This window comes from Oncorhynchus mykiss, chromosome 11, assembly GCF_013265735.2.
Source record: "Oncorhynchus mykiss isolate Arlee chromosome 11, USDA_OmykA_1.1, whole genome shotgun sequence".
NCBI lineage: Eukaryota > Metazoa > Chordata > Actinopteri > Salmoniformes > Salmonidae > Oncorhynchus > Oncorhynchus mykiss.
The window spans coordinates 57,807,238-57,824,446 of record NC_048575.1 but is presented as its reverse complement, the minus strand read 5'-3'; the positions used below and the strand labels follow the sequence as shown (position 1 = coordinate 57,824,446).

General features: G+C 43.3%; 1 protein-coding gene across 2 annotated transcripts in view; it reads left to right on the top strand.

The window, feature by feature from the left end:
• Positions 1-11,320, top strand: part of LOC110536047 (phosphatidylinositol transfer protein beta isoform) — a 35,918-nt gene extending 24,598 nt beyond the window's left edge. Inside the window, exons 8-12 of one of the 2 annotated variants that reach the window (XM_021621561.2) lie at positions 335-412; positions 3,362-3,472; positions 3,598-3,720; positions 6,667-6,735; positions 8,594-11,320. In XM_021621561.2, the coding sequence (XP_021477236.1) occupies positions 335-412; positions 3,362-3,472; positions 3,598-3,720; positions 6,667-6,714 (360 nt within the window). In that variant the 3' untranslated portion in view covers positions 6,715-6,735; positions 8,594-11,320. The remainder of the gene's footprint in view (positions 1-334; positions 413-3,361; positions 3,473-3,597; positions 3,721-6,666; positions 6,736-8,593) is intronic. The other variant, XM_021621560.2, reaches the window with a different exon arrangement.
• The last annotated feature ends 5,889 nt before the right edge of the window (positions 11,321-17,209 follow it).

The window sequence follows — 17,209 nt, the reverse complement described above, 5'->3', positions numbered from 1 at the left end:
TTACCCCAGACCCTACTCAGCTCAGCCCAGACAGGGTGCAGGTCATGAACTGGGCAGGGCACAGGGCTGGACTTTGGTGTTGCATCCTGGGGCCAGGACAAAGGGGCTGCCAGGCTTAGTTGTGAGGGGCAGACCTGGCCTGGGAGACTACCATGGCAGTGCCTCCCCTTGCCCCTTTGCCCAGAGGGCTGTCAACATTAGTGCCGGGCCAGCGCTCACAGACACATGGGCTAGAGGGGGATTCAAGGGCCCTCTCACTAATGTTGAATGCAGATGTGTTGGAATTGTTTGTTGTTCTGATTTATTAGTCTTAACTGTTATCCTTCTCTTCCAGGACTACAAGGCAGAGGAGGATCCTGCTCTGTTCAAGTCAGCTAAGACTGGTAGAGGGCCCCTGGGACCTAATTGGAAGGTACACCTCTCACTGAAGCACTCTGGGTTAGAGGGGAAAGAGCTTGTTGGCAATGTAACCACGGGTTGGATCCTAAATTAATTTCCAGTCGTTGTGTTCTGAACAGAAACATAATTGTGTTCCGTTCCACTGTTCTAACCAGCAAAATAAAGTTCAGAACGTTATTTACCATATCCCATGCTTTTAAAATAATCTGTCTCACTATCATTCCCGGTTATGATTCTGTTTATCAACAGAATTCTTCTTCCAAAAAATAATCAGGTTTTTGGGTTCTGTTCCCTGAACCGGTTCCAAGCCTTAAATATAACACTTTAAGTAATGTTACCAAAATGAATATGGATTTTTTGGGGGGGTGGTATACTCGTGGCACAATCACACAGTATATACTCATGGCCAGTTTATTAGGTGCCCACATCTAATACCGGGTCGGACCCCTTTGGCTGTTCAGAACAGCCTTAATTATTGGGAGCACGGATTCTACAAGGTGTGGCGTTCAAATGTTGATATATTGGTATCAAGGGATCTAATGTGTTCCAGGAAAACATTCCTTACACCATTACACCACTGCTACCACTGTACCGTTGACACTAGGCAGGATGGTGCCATGGACTCATGTTGCTTATGCCAAATTCTGACTCTGCCATCAGCATAACTGAACAGGAACCGGGATTCGTCAGACCAGGCAATGTTTTTCTACTCCTCAGTTGTCCCGTGTTGGTGATCGCGTGCCCACTGGCTCCAATTCTTCTAGTTGTTAGCTGAAAGAAGTGGAGCCTGGTGTGGTCGTCTGCTGCAATAGCCCATCCGTGACGAGGACCGACGAATTGTGCGTTTCGAGATGCTGTTCTGCATACCACTGTTGTACTGCACCGTTATTTTCCTGTTTGTGGGCCTGCCTGTTAGCTTGAACGATTCTTGCCTTTCTCCGAACACCTATTTCATCAACCAGCTGTTTTCACTGCTGCTGACTGGATGTTTTTTTCTTTGTCACACCATTCTCTAAACACTAGACACTGTTATGCGTGAAAAGCCCAGGAGCCCTGCTGTATCTAAGCTACTGGAACAGGCACCGACGATCATACCATGCTCAAATCCACTAAGGTCACTTGTTTTGCCCATTCTAGCGTTCAATCAAACAGTAACTGAAAGCCTCGATGCCTGTCTGCCTCCTTTATATATAGCATCCCACTCAACGTGACTCACTGTCTGTAGGAGCAAATCATTTTCACAAACGGGGTAATAAATTGACCACGGAGTGTATGGCTAGTATTGGACAAGCGTGTGTGTGTGTGTGAGTGAGACAGAAGGAGTCCCTCAGACAGGGTGGAGGAGAGGGAGGGCTGAGTGGCAGAGCTGTAGGCTGCAGTTTGATGAAGACAAATCACCGCTCTCCCTGCTCTAATTGGACCTAATAGAAATCACAAGGGATCAGGTCAGATTAGGCCCTCCTGTCTTAGCCCACGTCCTCATACTCTCTTTTCAGCCAGCCAGGAGAGGGTGTGTATGTACGTGGCTGTCTTCTCCGGGTTTTGTGTGTGGTATCTTAGTTTGAGCTAGGAACAGTTCAGTAAAATGAGTCTGGGAGGTATTTGTTTGTAAAAAAGTGAGAGGTAATGAAAACGGCTCATCCAGAGACACTAGTGGTCTCGTCCCTAACCCCTCATCTACAGCCGTACAAACAGGTCCAGGATCACACTGTTTAATGGCAGACATGTTGGAATCTCCACCCAGCAAAAGAGCCCTCAAGAGTTTCACCGTGTGAAAGTTTCCCTGTACTGTGACAACTTGCACAGATTAAAGACTGCTGAACAGCTTTATGAAGTCTGAATAAATAATATAAACGTTTTATTTTGGGTTTTTAATTAGATCATTTTCCCCCAGCCTTGGACATGGAAACACTTCTTTTGGGGAAAGAAATTAGAGAGAAAAAAATCGTAGCTAAAGTAACATAAGAGAAAACAATTGGTGCCAGCTTCTCAGAGCAGTAAGTCTATCACTGCATGCACACGTATCGTCACACTTTGTATTTCTGAAATCTCCTGCTCCTTTGAGCAGGGCGACGAAAGACTGTGTGAAGAAATGTCACCGTAAGTGTTTTGATGTGGGATCCGTTTTATCCGAAGTTCTCTTTTAGCGGTGACAACTTTAGCTAAATCCTACGTGTATGTAGAATGTTTTTCATTCCCCCCTCCCTCTCCTTCCTTCCACTCTTTCTCTCTCCCTCTCCTCTCCCTTCCATGATGGGAGCATCAAACAGTGACGGGATGTGGGTCTGAGGCATTTCTCCCTGTGTGCAGCACTAGAATGAAGTGATTAATTAAACAGGTGTTCTGGGATGGTGTGTTCTGGGGGCAAGCAGGTCCTGGGTGTTAATATTGGAACCGGCTTTGTGCCGAGACGCTCTTATCGCTGCGTGATGCGATAATGGCGTCCCAGCCACAAAAGGTCTGCCTGTACGGGAACAGTGTCACTGTGTCAGGGTGGAGCGAAAGAAATGGTCCTTTCATCTGGAGTTTATCCACTTTGCTCTCTCGCCCTCCTCATCGCTCTCTCCTCTTCCTCTCAGGGAGACAGAGCGCAAGCTACAGATGGATTTAAAACTGTTTTGTAGATGAGAGGACTTTTATCCGTCTACTGCATATTCTCATATCGATAATTATTTTAGCAAGCTTCGTTTCCAAAACATTATGTATTAATGACATTTTAGTGGTTGGAATACAGCTGTGATTGGTCTAAATCAATATTTTATTTTCTCAAATCACATTCTACTTTCTTCTCATTGAGAGTTCCATTATTGGAAAGTTTGCATAAACTTTGCCTATTTGCATATTCACAGTTTTGTAATATCATGTGTCAACGTAAATGATTTAGTGATGGGTGATTGAGTGTGTCTTCCTGCTGTGCAGTGTTTGCTCAGTGTCTGTTCTCCTGTTGTGTTGCTACTAACAGAAGGAGCTGCTTAGTAAGGCTGACTGCCCGAGGATGTGTGCTTACAAACTGGTCACGGTCAAGTTCAAGTGGTGGGGCCTGCAGAACAAGGTGGAGAGCTTTATTCACAAGGTAAGGATGTTGTTTTCTTCACCCCATCCTTTTCTTCTGTCACTATCTGACACATTCTTCCCTTTTCCTTGTAATCTTGCTTTCTTTCCCTCTAAATGCCTCTTACATGTCCTTTTCTCCTCCAGCAAGAGAAGCGTATCTTCACTAACTTCCATCGCCAGCTGTTCTGTTGGATCGACAAGTGGGTGGAGCTGACTATGGAAGACATCAGGCGGATGGAGGCGGAGACACAAAAGGAGCTGGAGGAGGTATGTAGAGGAACATATGTGTATATATGACTACCAACAGGAGGAGGGTTCAATATTTACCAGGGCTTACAACGCTCAAAACCTCCCAAACCTTTAGAGCGAGTGTGCCGTTTTAGGCATTGTCATGGTGGCAGATCCCAGCATACTGTGCAGTGTGGGTGTGGTGTTTGCCTTCAATAAATGCACTGGTTTTCCCGAAATCCTGGTTGGAAGATTCACGGAATAAGGAGGGAATAAGCAGGAAATCCGGAATCCTTCAACCAGGATTTCTGGAAAACCAGGGAATTTAGCAACCTTGGTCTTGACCATGGTTGGGTAGCAGGCTGTCTTGATCTGTCTGTGGTGTCATCCCTCTGAGAGAGACAGAGTAGTGATGTTTGGAAGCTTCTTAGAATAGTCATCAGATATCTCCCAGTTGGACCTCTGGGAGTGATGCTGGTTGGCCTCTTCTTCATTAGTGTTTTTTTTGTGGTGCTGAAACCCACAACATTCACTCTTAATTCTTATCTCTCCCTAGATGCTTTTTCCCCAGTCAAATTCTGAATATTATTCTTACCCTGTTTATCTATTTCAATATGTCAAATCAATGATCCCCTCGCTTACACTGCTGTAAATAAATCAGCTGTTCATGTTTTTATGACAAACTAAAAGCATGTATGATGTTTATGACGTAATTTTTCCCCATCTTACAGCGCATTCGGAAAGTATTCAGACCCCTTCCCTCTTTCCACATTTTGTTATGTTACAGCCTTATTCTAAAAGGGATTGCATTTGTTTTTCCTCAATCTACACACAATACCCCATAATAACAAAACAGGTATTTAGACATTTTTGCAAATATATTAAAAAGAAAAAACAACTTATTCGCATAAGTGTTCAGACCCTTTGCTATGAGACTCGAAATTGAGCTCAGGTGCATCCTGTTTCCATTGATCATCCTCGATGTTTCTACAACTTGATTGGAGTCCTCCTGCGGTAAATTCAATGATTTGGAAAGGCACATACCTGTCTATAGAAGGAAAACCAAGCCATGAGGTCGAAGGAATTGTCCGTAGTGCTCCGAGACAAGATTGTGTCGAGACACAGATCTGGGGAAGGGTACAAAAAAATGTCTGCATCATTGAAGGTCCCCAAGAACACAGTGGCCTCCATCATTCGTAAATGGAAGAAATTTGAAACCACCAAGACTCTTCCTAGACCTGGCTGCCCGGCCAAACTGGACAATCGGGGGAGAAGAGCAGGGAGGTGACCAAGAACCTGATGATCACTCTGACAGAGCTTCAGAGTTCCTCTGTGGAGATGGGAGGACCTTCCAGAAGGACAACCATCTCTGCAGCACTTCACCAATCAGCTTTTATGGTAGTGGCCAGACGGAAGCCACTCCTGACAGCCCACTTAGTTGGTCAAAAGCCACCTAAAGGACTCTCAGACCATGAGAAACAAGATTCTCTGGTCTGATGAAACCAAGATTGAACTCTTTAGCATGATTGCCAAGCGTCACGTCTGGAGGAAACCTGACACCATCCCTACGGTGAAGCATGGTGTCAGCAGCATGGTGTCAGCAGCATGCTGTGGGGATGTTTTTCAACTGCATGGACTGGGGAACTAGTCAGGATTGAGGGAAAGATGCCAGAGCAAAGTACAGAGAGATCCTTGATGAAAACCTGCTCCAGAGTGCTCAGGACCTCCGACTGGGGCGAAGGTTCACCTTCCAACAGTACAGCGAACCTAAGCACACAGCCAAGACAACATAGGAGCTTGCAGTGTCATACTCAAGGCTGTAATCGCTGTCAAATGTGCTTCAACAAAGTACTGTAAAGGATCTGATTTACTTATGTAAATGTGACATTTTAGTTTTGTGTTTTTAATACAATGGCTAAAATTTCTGAACCTGTTTTTGTTTTGTTATTATGTGTGTAGATTGAGGGGTAAAGACGTTTTATTTTAGAATAAGGCTGTAACGTAACAAAATGTGGAAAAAGTCAAGGGGTGTGAATACTTTCTGAATGCATTGTATGTCACATTTCTGAATTAATTTACTGCTTATCATAATATTGCAAAAGTTACATGACGGTTTTTGCTCTTTCTTGATTCATTTAATGACCATATTTTCTTTAAATATCCAGTGCAGTCAAAAATGTGATTTTCCTCTGTTTTCCTCTGTTTTTTGTTTATATATTTATATTTCCATACTGAGACCAATAAGAAATAGTTCCCGAACATCTGCCAATAACTGCTAGTTTTCCCATTTCAACTCAGACCACTCTGCAGCCTAGCAAAATTCTAGCTTGAGAAATTGCTCTTTGCCAAGATTTTTTTTGTTGACACTTTCAATTGAAAATCACAGTAAGGTACATAATTGTTACACAGAAATAATTTGATATTGGCATAAAAATGGCTGCATTGGACCTTTTTTAATTAATGTTGATTACAAACATGTCTTCTTGTGTACCTGCCCCCTACTGATAGCCCTTTTTTACCATGTGTTAATGTTTGATTTGACCATGTGTACAATCACTGCTGACCCAAAGATATGGTTCTGGAATTCAACATTCCTGTCATTTGCTGCCCCCTTCTCCTGCCCGTCTGTCTGTCATTTCCCTGTTAACCCCCCTCCAAGAGTTCCCACACATTGTTTATTCTGGAAAAACCTGGGAAATGTGTTATTTTCAAACACATTTTCTGCCTCAACTGTGATGAGAAATAATGATGATTTAAATATAGCCTACCACTCCCTTTTGGAACAGGCATGGTGTTGGTCCATTTTGAGTGTTTATTAGATAATATAAATATTACCAATTTAAACTATACTTTCATCCATTAAGTCGTTAAAAAGTCGTAGCCATTAGAAATGTAACTTGTGTGGGAACCTGCTCCTCCCTTCCCTTCGCCCATTCTCAAACTCTGCTCTGAAAGGCCTCCCTGATTCTATAATTTACAATCTAGATGCGAAGAAAGGGCTCTGTGCGAGGCACGAAGGCTTCAGACGAGTAGCTGCTAGGTCTGAGGGAGACTGTAAGTGCAACTGGTGGAGGAGTTGAACTGATAGCAGCCATGTTAGTTCCTCCTCCCACTGGGTTATCTTTGTGTTGCTGCATGGCTACACTGCTTTCACTCCTTATACAGTGGTGTTAGAGCATAACAAGGTTTTATGGGCCACGGTTTGTGTGAGTGTGTATGTATGCGTGTTCTCACGTGAACTTCCATAACTGACTGTATTAGTTAATCCATAACACCAGATCTCAGAGAAATATGTAGCATTTGCCAGATCGTTAAGTATATTGCTGACATGGCGAAAAGCTCTCTGCCTTGAACAGTGTGTAAGTGCCTACTCAATCTCCCCATGTGAGGGCAGACATCTGTGCAGCCTGTTCTCAAAACGAAGGCGAGAGAGCAGGTTTTAAAAAGGCTTTGGCAGCTAGTCAAAGCCATACTAAAAGTCAGCACTGGTTTCTGGCCTTGTATCTGTAGTCCAAAAAACGCCATAGAGAATATGGAGAACGAACACACAAAAAACAGCTTATTTTGGCACACTCATTTGTCTGTGTATTACATTCTCAGTAAGGCCTTACTACTGGCTCCTTCTTGGCCCCACTTGAAATATCAATGTGAGCGCTTTTGGCCGTACATGGAGAAAAAATAGAGGAATCTGGGCCGGACGGGCCAAAGTTGGCCAGGCTCGAGCATTCCTGACCTGGCACCAATGCTGAACATTTGGAGCTCTGTTTCTTCCTCTACATCTCGCCCAATCCTGCATGTGTTTCCCATTTTCTCCTGGAGTAAGTAAACGGGCGGGTGCCATCAAAGAGGCCCTCGGCATGGAGAAGTGCTTAGCCTGGGCCACAGAACTGAGGGGTCGCCAGGGTCACACTGTGCCAGTACTGTAAGGCTCCAGAGGACAGCACCCATATGTAGGAGTGGAATACCATTATAACGACTAGTATAGAGTTTCTACTCTTTACCAGTTCCACAACAAAACACTCCCAACTCCTGTTGATGGTCCAGCTCAATTGCTGAGAAAGCTTTTTAGGTTATATACAGACTTTTGAACATGTGCTTCAGGTGAACGAGGCTCAAGCAAAGGTTGTGTAGTAATGGTGTATCAGGATCTTAGACCAAAAGTGTTGTGGTTGGACTAGACTGTGAGTGTGAAACACCATGGTTTGGAGATGATGCACTAACAGGCCTGTCTGTCTGCTTGTGGGCTAACGGGTTGGCTGGTAGCGGGAGAGGGGAGGTGCTGGGGATGGAGGGTGGGGGAGAAAAACCCTTCATGGCTCCCTTTGCCTCATTAACATACAAATGGAATTCTGCAATTGAAAAGGAGTCTGTGCTGTGATTGAGAAAGAGGGAGGGAGGGAAGAAAGGATGGAGAAGTGGTAGGTAGAATCCTCATGCACATTTCATCAGATGTCTAGTCCTCTGTTTAGGGCCAGTGTGTGGTTAGACTGTTCCATTAAGGTATTCTGCTATCAGATTCAGCCACTAATTGACTTTCTTAAGCCTTAGGGTGTGAGGACCTAAAACAATGACTTGATCTACCTACAAGACAAACAAGGGCTTGATTACAAACCATTTTAGAAACGTTCTCCTGGAGAAAAAAAACAGTTTGCAGTTTGCAAAGGGAAACGTGTACATTTTTCAGAGATATTCTTAATGCAGACTAAGGAACTTAATGTTTGTCAGTGAACAGAATGATGGGCGTTCTGGCCACATCCATCCCAGTTTCTCACAGCTACAAACACCCTTTCTCCTTGCAGAATTCCACTTGTTGACGCATGCTCTCACAGAACCTGCCTCCACTTGTTTAGGCTCTGTAAAGATGTAATAAATGTCTGTTTATTTCTTCCCACTCCCATTTCCTCCGCCTCAGCTTCGCAAACACGGTAATGTACGGGGAACCAGTGCTGCCGATGCTGAATGAGACGGAGGAGGGTTTTGAACAACGACAGCGATGAAGAGTGTAGGTGGTGATGATGAAGAATGCGAAGCGGGCTCCCTGCGTTCCACTTTTACCTTACTGATTCAGGATGTGGAGGATGAGGGCTCTGCTCCACTTGATCAATAGACCAGCACCCTGACCTGCCGGCACCCAATCATAGACATTCTATCCACAGAATAATTAATTTGTTGAAAGTGACACGATCCTAGCTGATAAGGCTCCAGTTCATTTTGATCTCCTAGGCTAATAACGATATCAAGCGACAATGTCCTCTGTAAAGCCAGCTACCACCTCCATGTTGTTGAAAGACTAGTCCCTATATCTTCTCTTTATAGATGCTTAGAGGCCTGCTTGGTTGTTGATATAGAGATTAATATTTTTTTAAGCATTTAATTGGCCTGATTGCATTATGGCAGGTGTTGGTCTAAGTAGTTTGTTATTCTAGTCAGAGGATCGTTCCTCTGTGGCCTTTTGCCTTTGCCAGTTTTAGTTTTCCTTTTGTATTTGTGAATATTTTCTCCAGATCATTCCTTTCAAGACAATGTCCTTTCTCTCCTCAGTCCTCTTCTAGCTGTTCATAACTTTGTGGTTTTCCGTTAGCTGGCGAGAGAGAGCCTGTCAGTTTTTTTTTTTTTCTCCATTTACATGTCCCTTCCTGCCATGGCATTCATTAAGAGATTACTGACACCCTTGGCGCCTGTGCCTATCCTAATCTCTCCCCCTCTCTCTGCACTGCTTCTTATTAATGCCGACAATCTTGTCCACACAGGTATTTCACTCTCACTCCAATGCAAATGAACACAAACACACACCCGTACAAACACGCACATTTAAACACAAGCACGCACGCACACACACACTCACACACACACTCACAGGTGTGAATGCCTTTGCGGTGACTGATCTGGCCCAAGCTCACGCTGGGCAGATCCGTGCAGGCTCCTTCAACTGAAGGGAAGTGTCTGTTTGGGTGCACTCACTGTTTTTCCCACACTCCCCATACTCACTCCGCTCCTCCCTAGCGGATGCCCCAGAGAGAAACCGCACTGAAAAACAGTCATAGTTGGTGCTACACACCTCCAGTCTCTGTCACGCCCTGCTCACACCGCCCTGATCACACCGCCCTGCTCCCCACCACACCACCACAACAGTAGCCTGCCTGCCTGCCTGCCTTATTCCTGTGGTTCTCTGGGATGGAATTCTACTGCTTGTCGTATCCTGCTGAGCATGGGCAGCAGGTAAACAGACACCCAGCACCACCCTAACCCACACCAGACCACCAGCCCGCCTAGGCCACCACCCTGGCCCATACCAGGCCTCTCCTGACTGGGCCTGTTTACAGAGCGAGCAGCTATTCACTCTACTCAACCCTACTCACTCAGCACCACGCTGTGCCTTACTACACCACCATGCCTTTCCTTCTGGCACCAGTTGGTCATTTAGGCTTTACTACTAGGACACTGATCAGCAGGGTATTCATCCATTGTAGCGGAGGGGGTTAGAGTAGGCTTGATCGGTTTGCAATGACTTTATGACCTCTATTTTAACTGAACCTCACTATGTTCTCAAGGTCCTTTTATATATGGCACTAATGTACTGTATGTTTGTTCTGTTGGGCTGTGGTGGGGTGATTATTCCCTTCAGTGATACTGTACTGATGTAGACATGACTCCCCAGCAGCAAGCCAGTCAGACAGTGCCATGCTAAAGCCTGAATGCTGCTCTGTGTGGTTAAGCACGTAAGTGCCTTCATGTTAGTGTGTGCATGTCGGCGTGCTTGTGGGACAATAAACAATCATGTGTATCTTAGCTTGTCATTCAACCTCAGCCGTTCAGCCTCTTTTTATAAACAGACGTGCTTGCTGCCAAGTCCGATGGAATATTTTTTTTATGAAGAGCTCAGTATTGATAGTATATTTTTATATTGTGTAAGCCTCACAGGGGGATTGTGAGAACCTTCTCAGTTATGGGTTTAGTGCTCACCCAAAGAGTATGAATGGATCTGGGTGATGTCATTTGTTTACATGCGTTGTTCCACCCTAGCTCAACCCCACACTTCCGAGGGGCAGTACTAACTCACCAGCGGATAGACAAGTAAGATGGCTGAACTCTCCTGCACCCCGTAACTGAGAGGATATATCATGAGTACCCATGTCGGTGTCAGTCACTGACAGGACATGAAAAGGCCATAATGGGACTTATAAAGTCCAGATTTCCCATCAGTTACTATTTGCATTCAAAGAAAGTCTGTAAGAGAGGAGTGTTGAATATGATTCATGCCTTAAGGTCTGTCTACAGCCTCTTGCTTGTATTGAGTAGTGCGCTTATGGTAACTTATGATGCAACCCAGCTTGTGTATCAGAGGACAATGGTTTACGACCTGTACTGTAGAGACAATGATGTGGGGAAAGGACAGAGTGGAGATGGTCTTTGCAAGAAAAACTGTACAGTATGATCATGATTTATTAAATATACTGTTACATTTCTAGAATAATTTTAAAACGTGCTTTTAAATGTTTCTGATCTGTTGAAATTCAGGGGACATGGTAGTGAATGTATGACATTTTCTTTAGCCTTTTCTGTCTGTCGATTTTTGTGCCACAGAAAGTCTACACAATGTATCGAAATGCCTAATAAATTTCAACACAAAATGGACTGCTTTTGTGTGGTTTATTCTGCAATGGTCTGCTTTTGGCTAGTTTTGTTTCTTTTAATCTCTTGTTATTCTATGTCTTGGGGAGCGTTTGTGTGACTGAAGCTTAATAAATGGCATTCATTTTGAGAGTACTGGGTCTAGGAACCAAACGTAAGGAAACTGACCGAAACGGGGAGGAACTACCTGAACAATTTTGCTACGATGTGGAGAAGTGAGTACAGCCCTGGTGTGGTCACATAGATAATAGATGGGTAACTGCCTGACTAACAAGGTAGCGTCAGTTGATTTGCACCTTCGTGTTCTGCCACACTGTATGGTCGCTGTGGATTTTCAGGTAAGAGATTATCTATGAGCTATAGGCATCTAGCAGTGTTTGTCAATGTTTTACTTATATTTGTGCCTCTTTCATACTGTCTTTTTCTCCTTACCCCCATGAGGTACATGTGAAGGCTCTGATGTTGGACATATAGATGACATGGTTTCAGATTAGAATCAAAATTCCCAATGGTTGATCAAGTAAATATACAATGACATTCCTGGACTGGTTTTGAATGAAGAAAATAAAAACATGTCAAAGAGCCGTGGGAATGGTCACTGTAAGTGTAAATTATTATTTTCTCTCCCCTCTTAAAGACGTTTGCTCACACACCTCTGGAGTCGCATCTAGTTCATTCATACACCTCCTTGGGAGTGTTGGTGTATTTGTGACACCAGACCGCCACATCCATCTCCTGGACGTCAGTACTGCTGCAGCCACAAGAGTCGGCGCTGGAGAGCAGGAAGAGCAGAAAGTCTGCCGGGAGAGATTCACTGTTTTATTCTTGTTTGTGGAGAATGGTCACATGTGGATGGAAAAAAAGTCATATCTGTAACAAAACAGGCAAATAATACAGTTTCTAAAAGGGGACATGGGCAGAGTCAACCACACTTTAAGGCAGCTCACACCCAAGCGCACGCACAGGCGAACACAGGAATGGACCAGGGATTGATGCCTGTTAGGGGCTATTGATTTAGAATGCTGACTCAAATACATGGATAATGGCAAAAATGTAATGGGCTGACCCCTCACCTCCATTCTCAGTACTATTTCTAAAGAAACAAGTTCTCCTTAAACAGGTGGTGTATATACTGTCCATATAGTATTACACTGAAGGAAGACTAAATGCTTCCTGCAAGTTGCTGCACTGTGCCCTCCACTTGACTGTCCATATAGGGTGAGAGGCTGTGTTTAAGAGGAAGAGGCATGGTTGGTGAGCCTTTAACTACTGGCTCAGTCCCTGCATCATGCCTTGGTCTTTTGACCCCCCTGGGACTGTATTTGTGCAGGGGCCACAGGTCTCCAAGGGGTGGGGAGTTATTTTTGGCCTGGTTTGGATGGCAATGATGTCAGTGTTTCCTCATCTTTGGAGCTGGGCTGAGTCTAGCCCCTGAGATTCTCCTGAGCTTCCTGTTGTGCAGAGAGAGGTAGAAGAGGTGGGGACCTTTAAAACAGACGGGGACCTCACTGCCCACCGCACCCCTCCTCCCCCCAACAGAATGGCGTTCCTCTGGATGACAGATGCTGCTTAACCCTTGGTGACCCTGTGTGCTGAGATGGCCGAGCTGACTGACAGAACAGCTGAGGACAGAGAGAGACTGCTGCACAGTTCCCCACTGCACAGGACGCTGACCCTAAAAAGGGAAGGAACTGTCACTTTGGGTGTCGCCCCCTTGGTGATATATGTCTAACTGAGGAAGAGCCGTGTTAACACCAGCCATTAAAAAAGGGGCAATGAGGGACATTTACTTTGACTATCTTGTCTTATTGAGCAGAATATTGAGACAAATTGGCTATTAAATCACTATAGAAATGTGTGGAAATGTGACAGTGGTGACCAGCCTCAGGACTGTCCATTGTCATGCTGGATTCATCATCACAGAGAACTCTGAGGGTAAAGGAGAAGTTTAGTTTGTTTGACTAATCTTGGTGTTTTTTCTTCATGTTAAGTTTGGTCAGAGTTACAATTATTTTGAGCAGTTAGAAATAAGGCACGTTAGATATACTGAAATGGAAAATGGAAATAAATCCAAGTTCATGGAATTTAAGAATAACTCATTATGAATCAACCACTCCTATAAGACAAAATGTCCAAGTTGCTCTTTAAGCTCACTTTAATTCCTGCAGTCACATGACCAAATTGCTCTCTAGTGTCCTCATGGGTGGAATATTATTCATATTTTTCATTAGAACACAGAAAATTCTGTGTTTCTATGTCAAAAGGTTTTGTTATATTTCAGTCTTCTGTGATGTACAGTATATAAAGTGTAATATTGGGATGCAAACTTAACATTGAAAACATTTCTAATCTGTATCTGACATGTTACATTTGTGTACTTTTTCTAAGCCCATAACCATGTGTGTAAACTGTATACTTTTGTTTCAGAGTAGATTTGTTTGACTACCAAGACACATTCGGTGTGACCCCGATTTGGCCCACTGCAGTAAAAGGTTACTTAGTAATAAGAGTGTATGATGTTTGCTATGGTAAAACCCAGTAATAAGAGTGTATGATGTTTGCTATGGTAAAACCCAGTAATAAGAGTGTATGATGTTTGCTATGGTAAAACCCAGTGATAAGAGTGTATGATGTTTGCTATGGTAAAACCCAGTAATAAGAGTGTATGATGTTTGCTATGGTAAAACCCAGTAATAAGAGTGTATGATGTTTGCTATGGTAAAACCCAGTAATAAGAGTGTATGGTGTTTGCTATGGTAAAACCCAGTAATAAGAGTGTATAATGTTTGCTATGGTAAAACCCAGGTGATGCTGCAACATCTCAGGATCCTACACTGTTCCATCAGCCTTCATTCTGTAGTGAATTCATCATCAAGCATACTCCAAACTCCCTGACGAGCAGTATACAGCTACACACTCGCTCACATCTCTCTCTCTTTCTAGCTCTCTTGCTCTGTTTATCTCTCTCCGAGCGCTGTGCTCCTCTCCTTCACATAACATCCTGTCAGCTGCATTGGCGTGTGCCCCAAGCACCCCAGAGCCTGCCTGCCCCCTGCCCCTACCCCTGGCACCCCCTGACCTGTCCACCACTCTGCCCATAACCCCTGCCCTGGCACACAGCCTGCTCCCCTCGGCGGAAGGCAGGGTCTGATGGAGGGCCTGCTTCAGCACACTTTAGACCTATTTTCTTTCCCTGCAGAATATTTGTGTGAGAAAATCTGTCCACTCCTGCTATTCTTCTCTTTTGCCTCACTCCCTGTTCCTGTACTTTCACCTGTCTGCTAGAGTTACAATCCTCATGGCCATGTTAAAACGATACCCCACCTTTTCACCCCTAACCTGGCCTCCCTTTTGTCCCCTCTGTAGGTGTCCACCTTTTGAATCTAGTCGTCTGACATCTCAGACCTGGCCAACTATACCTAGGGGGTTCAGGCGGAGAGAAAATGCTGTCTAGATGACAGTGCATGTACTGAGTGAACATCCTTTCAGTGACATTTTGTATATAACTTTTTATTTCAGACACTTGCATTACTGGCTAGTTTCATAGCACACATTTGCTTTGACTTGAGTTTTGGATCAGGGGTTAAGTTTGTGGGAAAGACACTTGGTGATACAAACCCTCTTGTGGATAAAATGAAGTGGGGGCTTTTCCCAGAAAAGTCTGCTTTTGTGAAAACACTTCCAAATTAGTTAATTATATCATATCTTAATCATTTTAGCAAGGTAAAATTACAATTCTTTGGTTGAAATTAATCTGTGGGTTCACCCCTGGCAAAAGCCCTCTTTGTTTAGGAGGAGTGCAATGTTCAAAGGGAGCAGGAAACGTGATAGCACAAACTCCCCGCTTGCTTCTCTCTATCTATTTATTTATTTCTCTCTCTCTCTCTTGCTCTCTCTCTCTCTCTCTAAAAGGAGGCCTTAACTGTGTACTGTACATCGCTTTATCACTTAAGTCAAAACAGAGCAGGCTTTAAAATGTAGATCCCATGATATCAACTTTATTTCAAAGATTATTTGATATAGGTCTAGCACTAGCAACATAATCTTAGGCTATACCGAAAGTATATTGTTCCTGCCTTCACCTCATACGCTGTTGATGCTGTCTCAATACCTTGTTCTGATGTCTAGCGCTAGGTGGCACTGTGCCTTTTTGATAGAAGTGAAATACTCACTCTGATTCACCTCTCGAGGAACTAGTCCTATGCAGACAACAAACAAAAAAAATCACCGTACCCCTCGAGAAACTCACAAGGATGGATATGTTAGTCCTACATATGTGGTAGGCTATGTTTTCCACTCCCTATATATAAAACACATGAATGGAGTATGATATATGCGTTGAAAAATGAATAAGCAATAGCCTATTGGTAGGCCAGTAGTAGCCTAGAACATATAATCTCAGATTAAATACAAATATGCAACACCATATACTTATCTCAGATACGTTCTAGCTCCATATTAACTAAACATTAGAGGAATGGGGGAGTAGTACAAAAACGCTCAGGGTATGGTAGACATAAGATAAGAAAAACTGTCCTACAACGGAGCTGACTGTCTTTCAAATTGTTGCATATTTCACAACAAACTACTTCAGTCATATTTGGTTTCATGTAGCCTATTCCATTTCTTTTTTTGTAGGGAGTGAAAACATCGTCCAATGGAGAGTATGAGTTGGCTGGCAGCTAAATTAATACTTCATCCCCTACAATTATTCTTAAATTGCAAAAGAAAAACACATTGCTGAAATCTTTCAATCCCACGGTGTGACAATTTAGATCCAACGCGTCAAAGAGCGCCAGATCAGAACCCAAGCGCACCACAGGAAACAAAGCAGAATCTGGAGTTTAATTTTTTTTTCATTAACTATTTCCATTTATGTCTAAATTTGTCGGACGAGTCATTTTATGATCGACAAAGTGCATCCTGTGCAATTGCAGATGCGCCTGTCTAAATTGAAATTTAGAAAAAACATTAACTTGGGCAATTAGCTGGATGTCTTTTGAATGAGAGTTAATTTAATAGAAGCGCAAAGGTAAATCATCTTGAAGACTTCTTTCAAACACATTATTATTAGAACTATATATAGGGTAGGCTACAAAAGTTGATGAGGACATTACATTTGAATTGCTGTAATATATTTAGCAAACAGTAAAATAACATTACATGTTCACTGTGGTTTATGGTCTATTTCCCGTGCATTACTTATTTGAACAGTGCATATTTCACAAGAGATTACTTTTTCTTTTTGTAAAAGTTGATAGCCTACCATTTCAAGCCTGCGGATCCGTAAAGCCCAAACTTGAAAACACGTATATGTGAGATATTATAGAGTGCAAAATATTGTTATCGATTATGGTATCCTCCTAACACAATCCAGTAGATCCGATGCCATTGATCTTTTAAGGGGGATTTTTTTCGTGGGGTAACAAACAAATGCTCTCTGTCTGTCAATTTCAATTCAATTTCAATTCTCTCTCTTTCTATCTCTCTCTCTCTCTCTATCTCTCTCTCTCTCACGCACACACACTCTAACTATTGACTTGCCTATCACCTAAAATACATGAACATTCAATCGTCCATAGGGCCATATTCATTTCAATAGTTCTACAGCCCTGTTGTCGCGATGGGATGTGAAACATCAATATATCACTATTATCACTGGCGCTTGTATTTTGATCGGATACATCTTATCTCTCAGCAGCAGGCTTTAAATCAAAGAACACCCCCTCTTGTGCAACAATAGGCCAGTCCGTTTAAAAGACCTCAGAGGGCAATGTTGCAGGATTAGCCTAGAGGGCAATGTTTCAGGATTAGTCTATAGATAGGCCTATCACGCTTCTGAAAATAGCATGATGCATTTACATTTGATTGTTATTTTCAGAGTTTTTAAAATAAC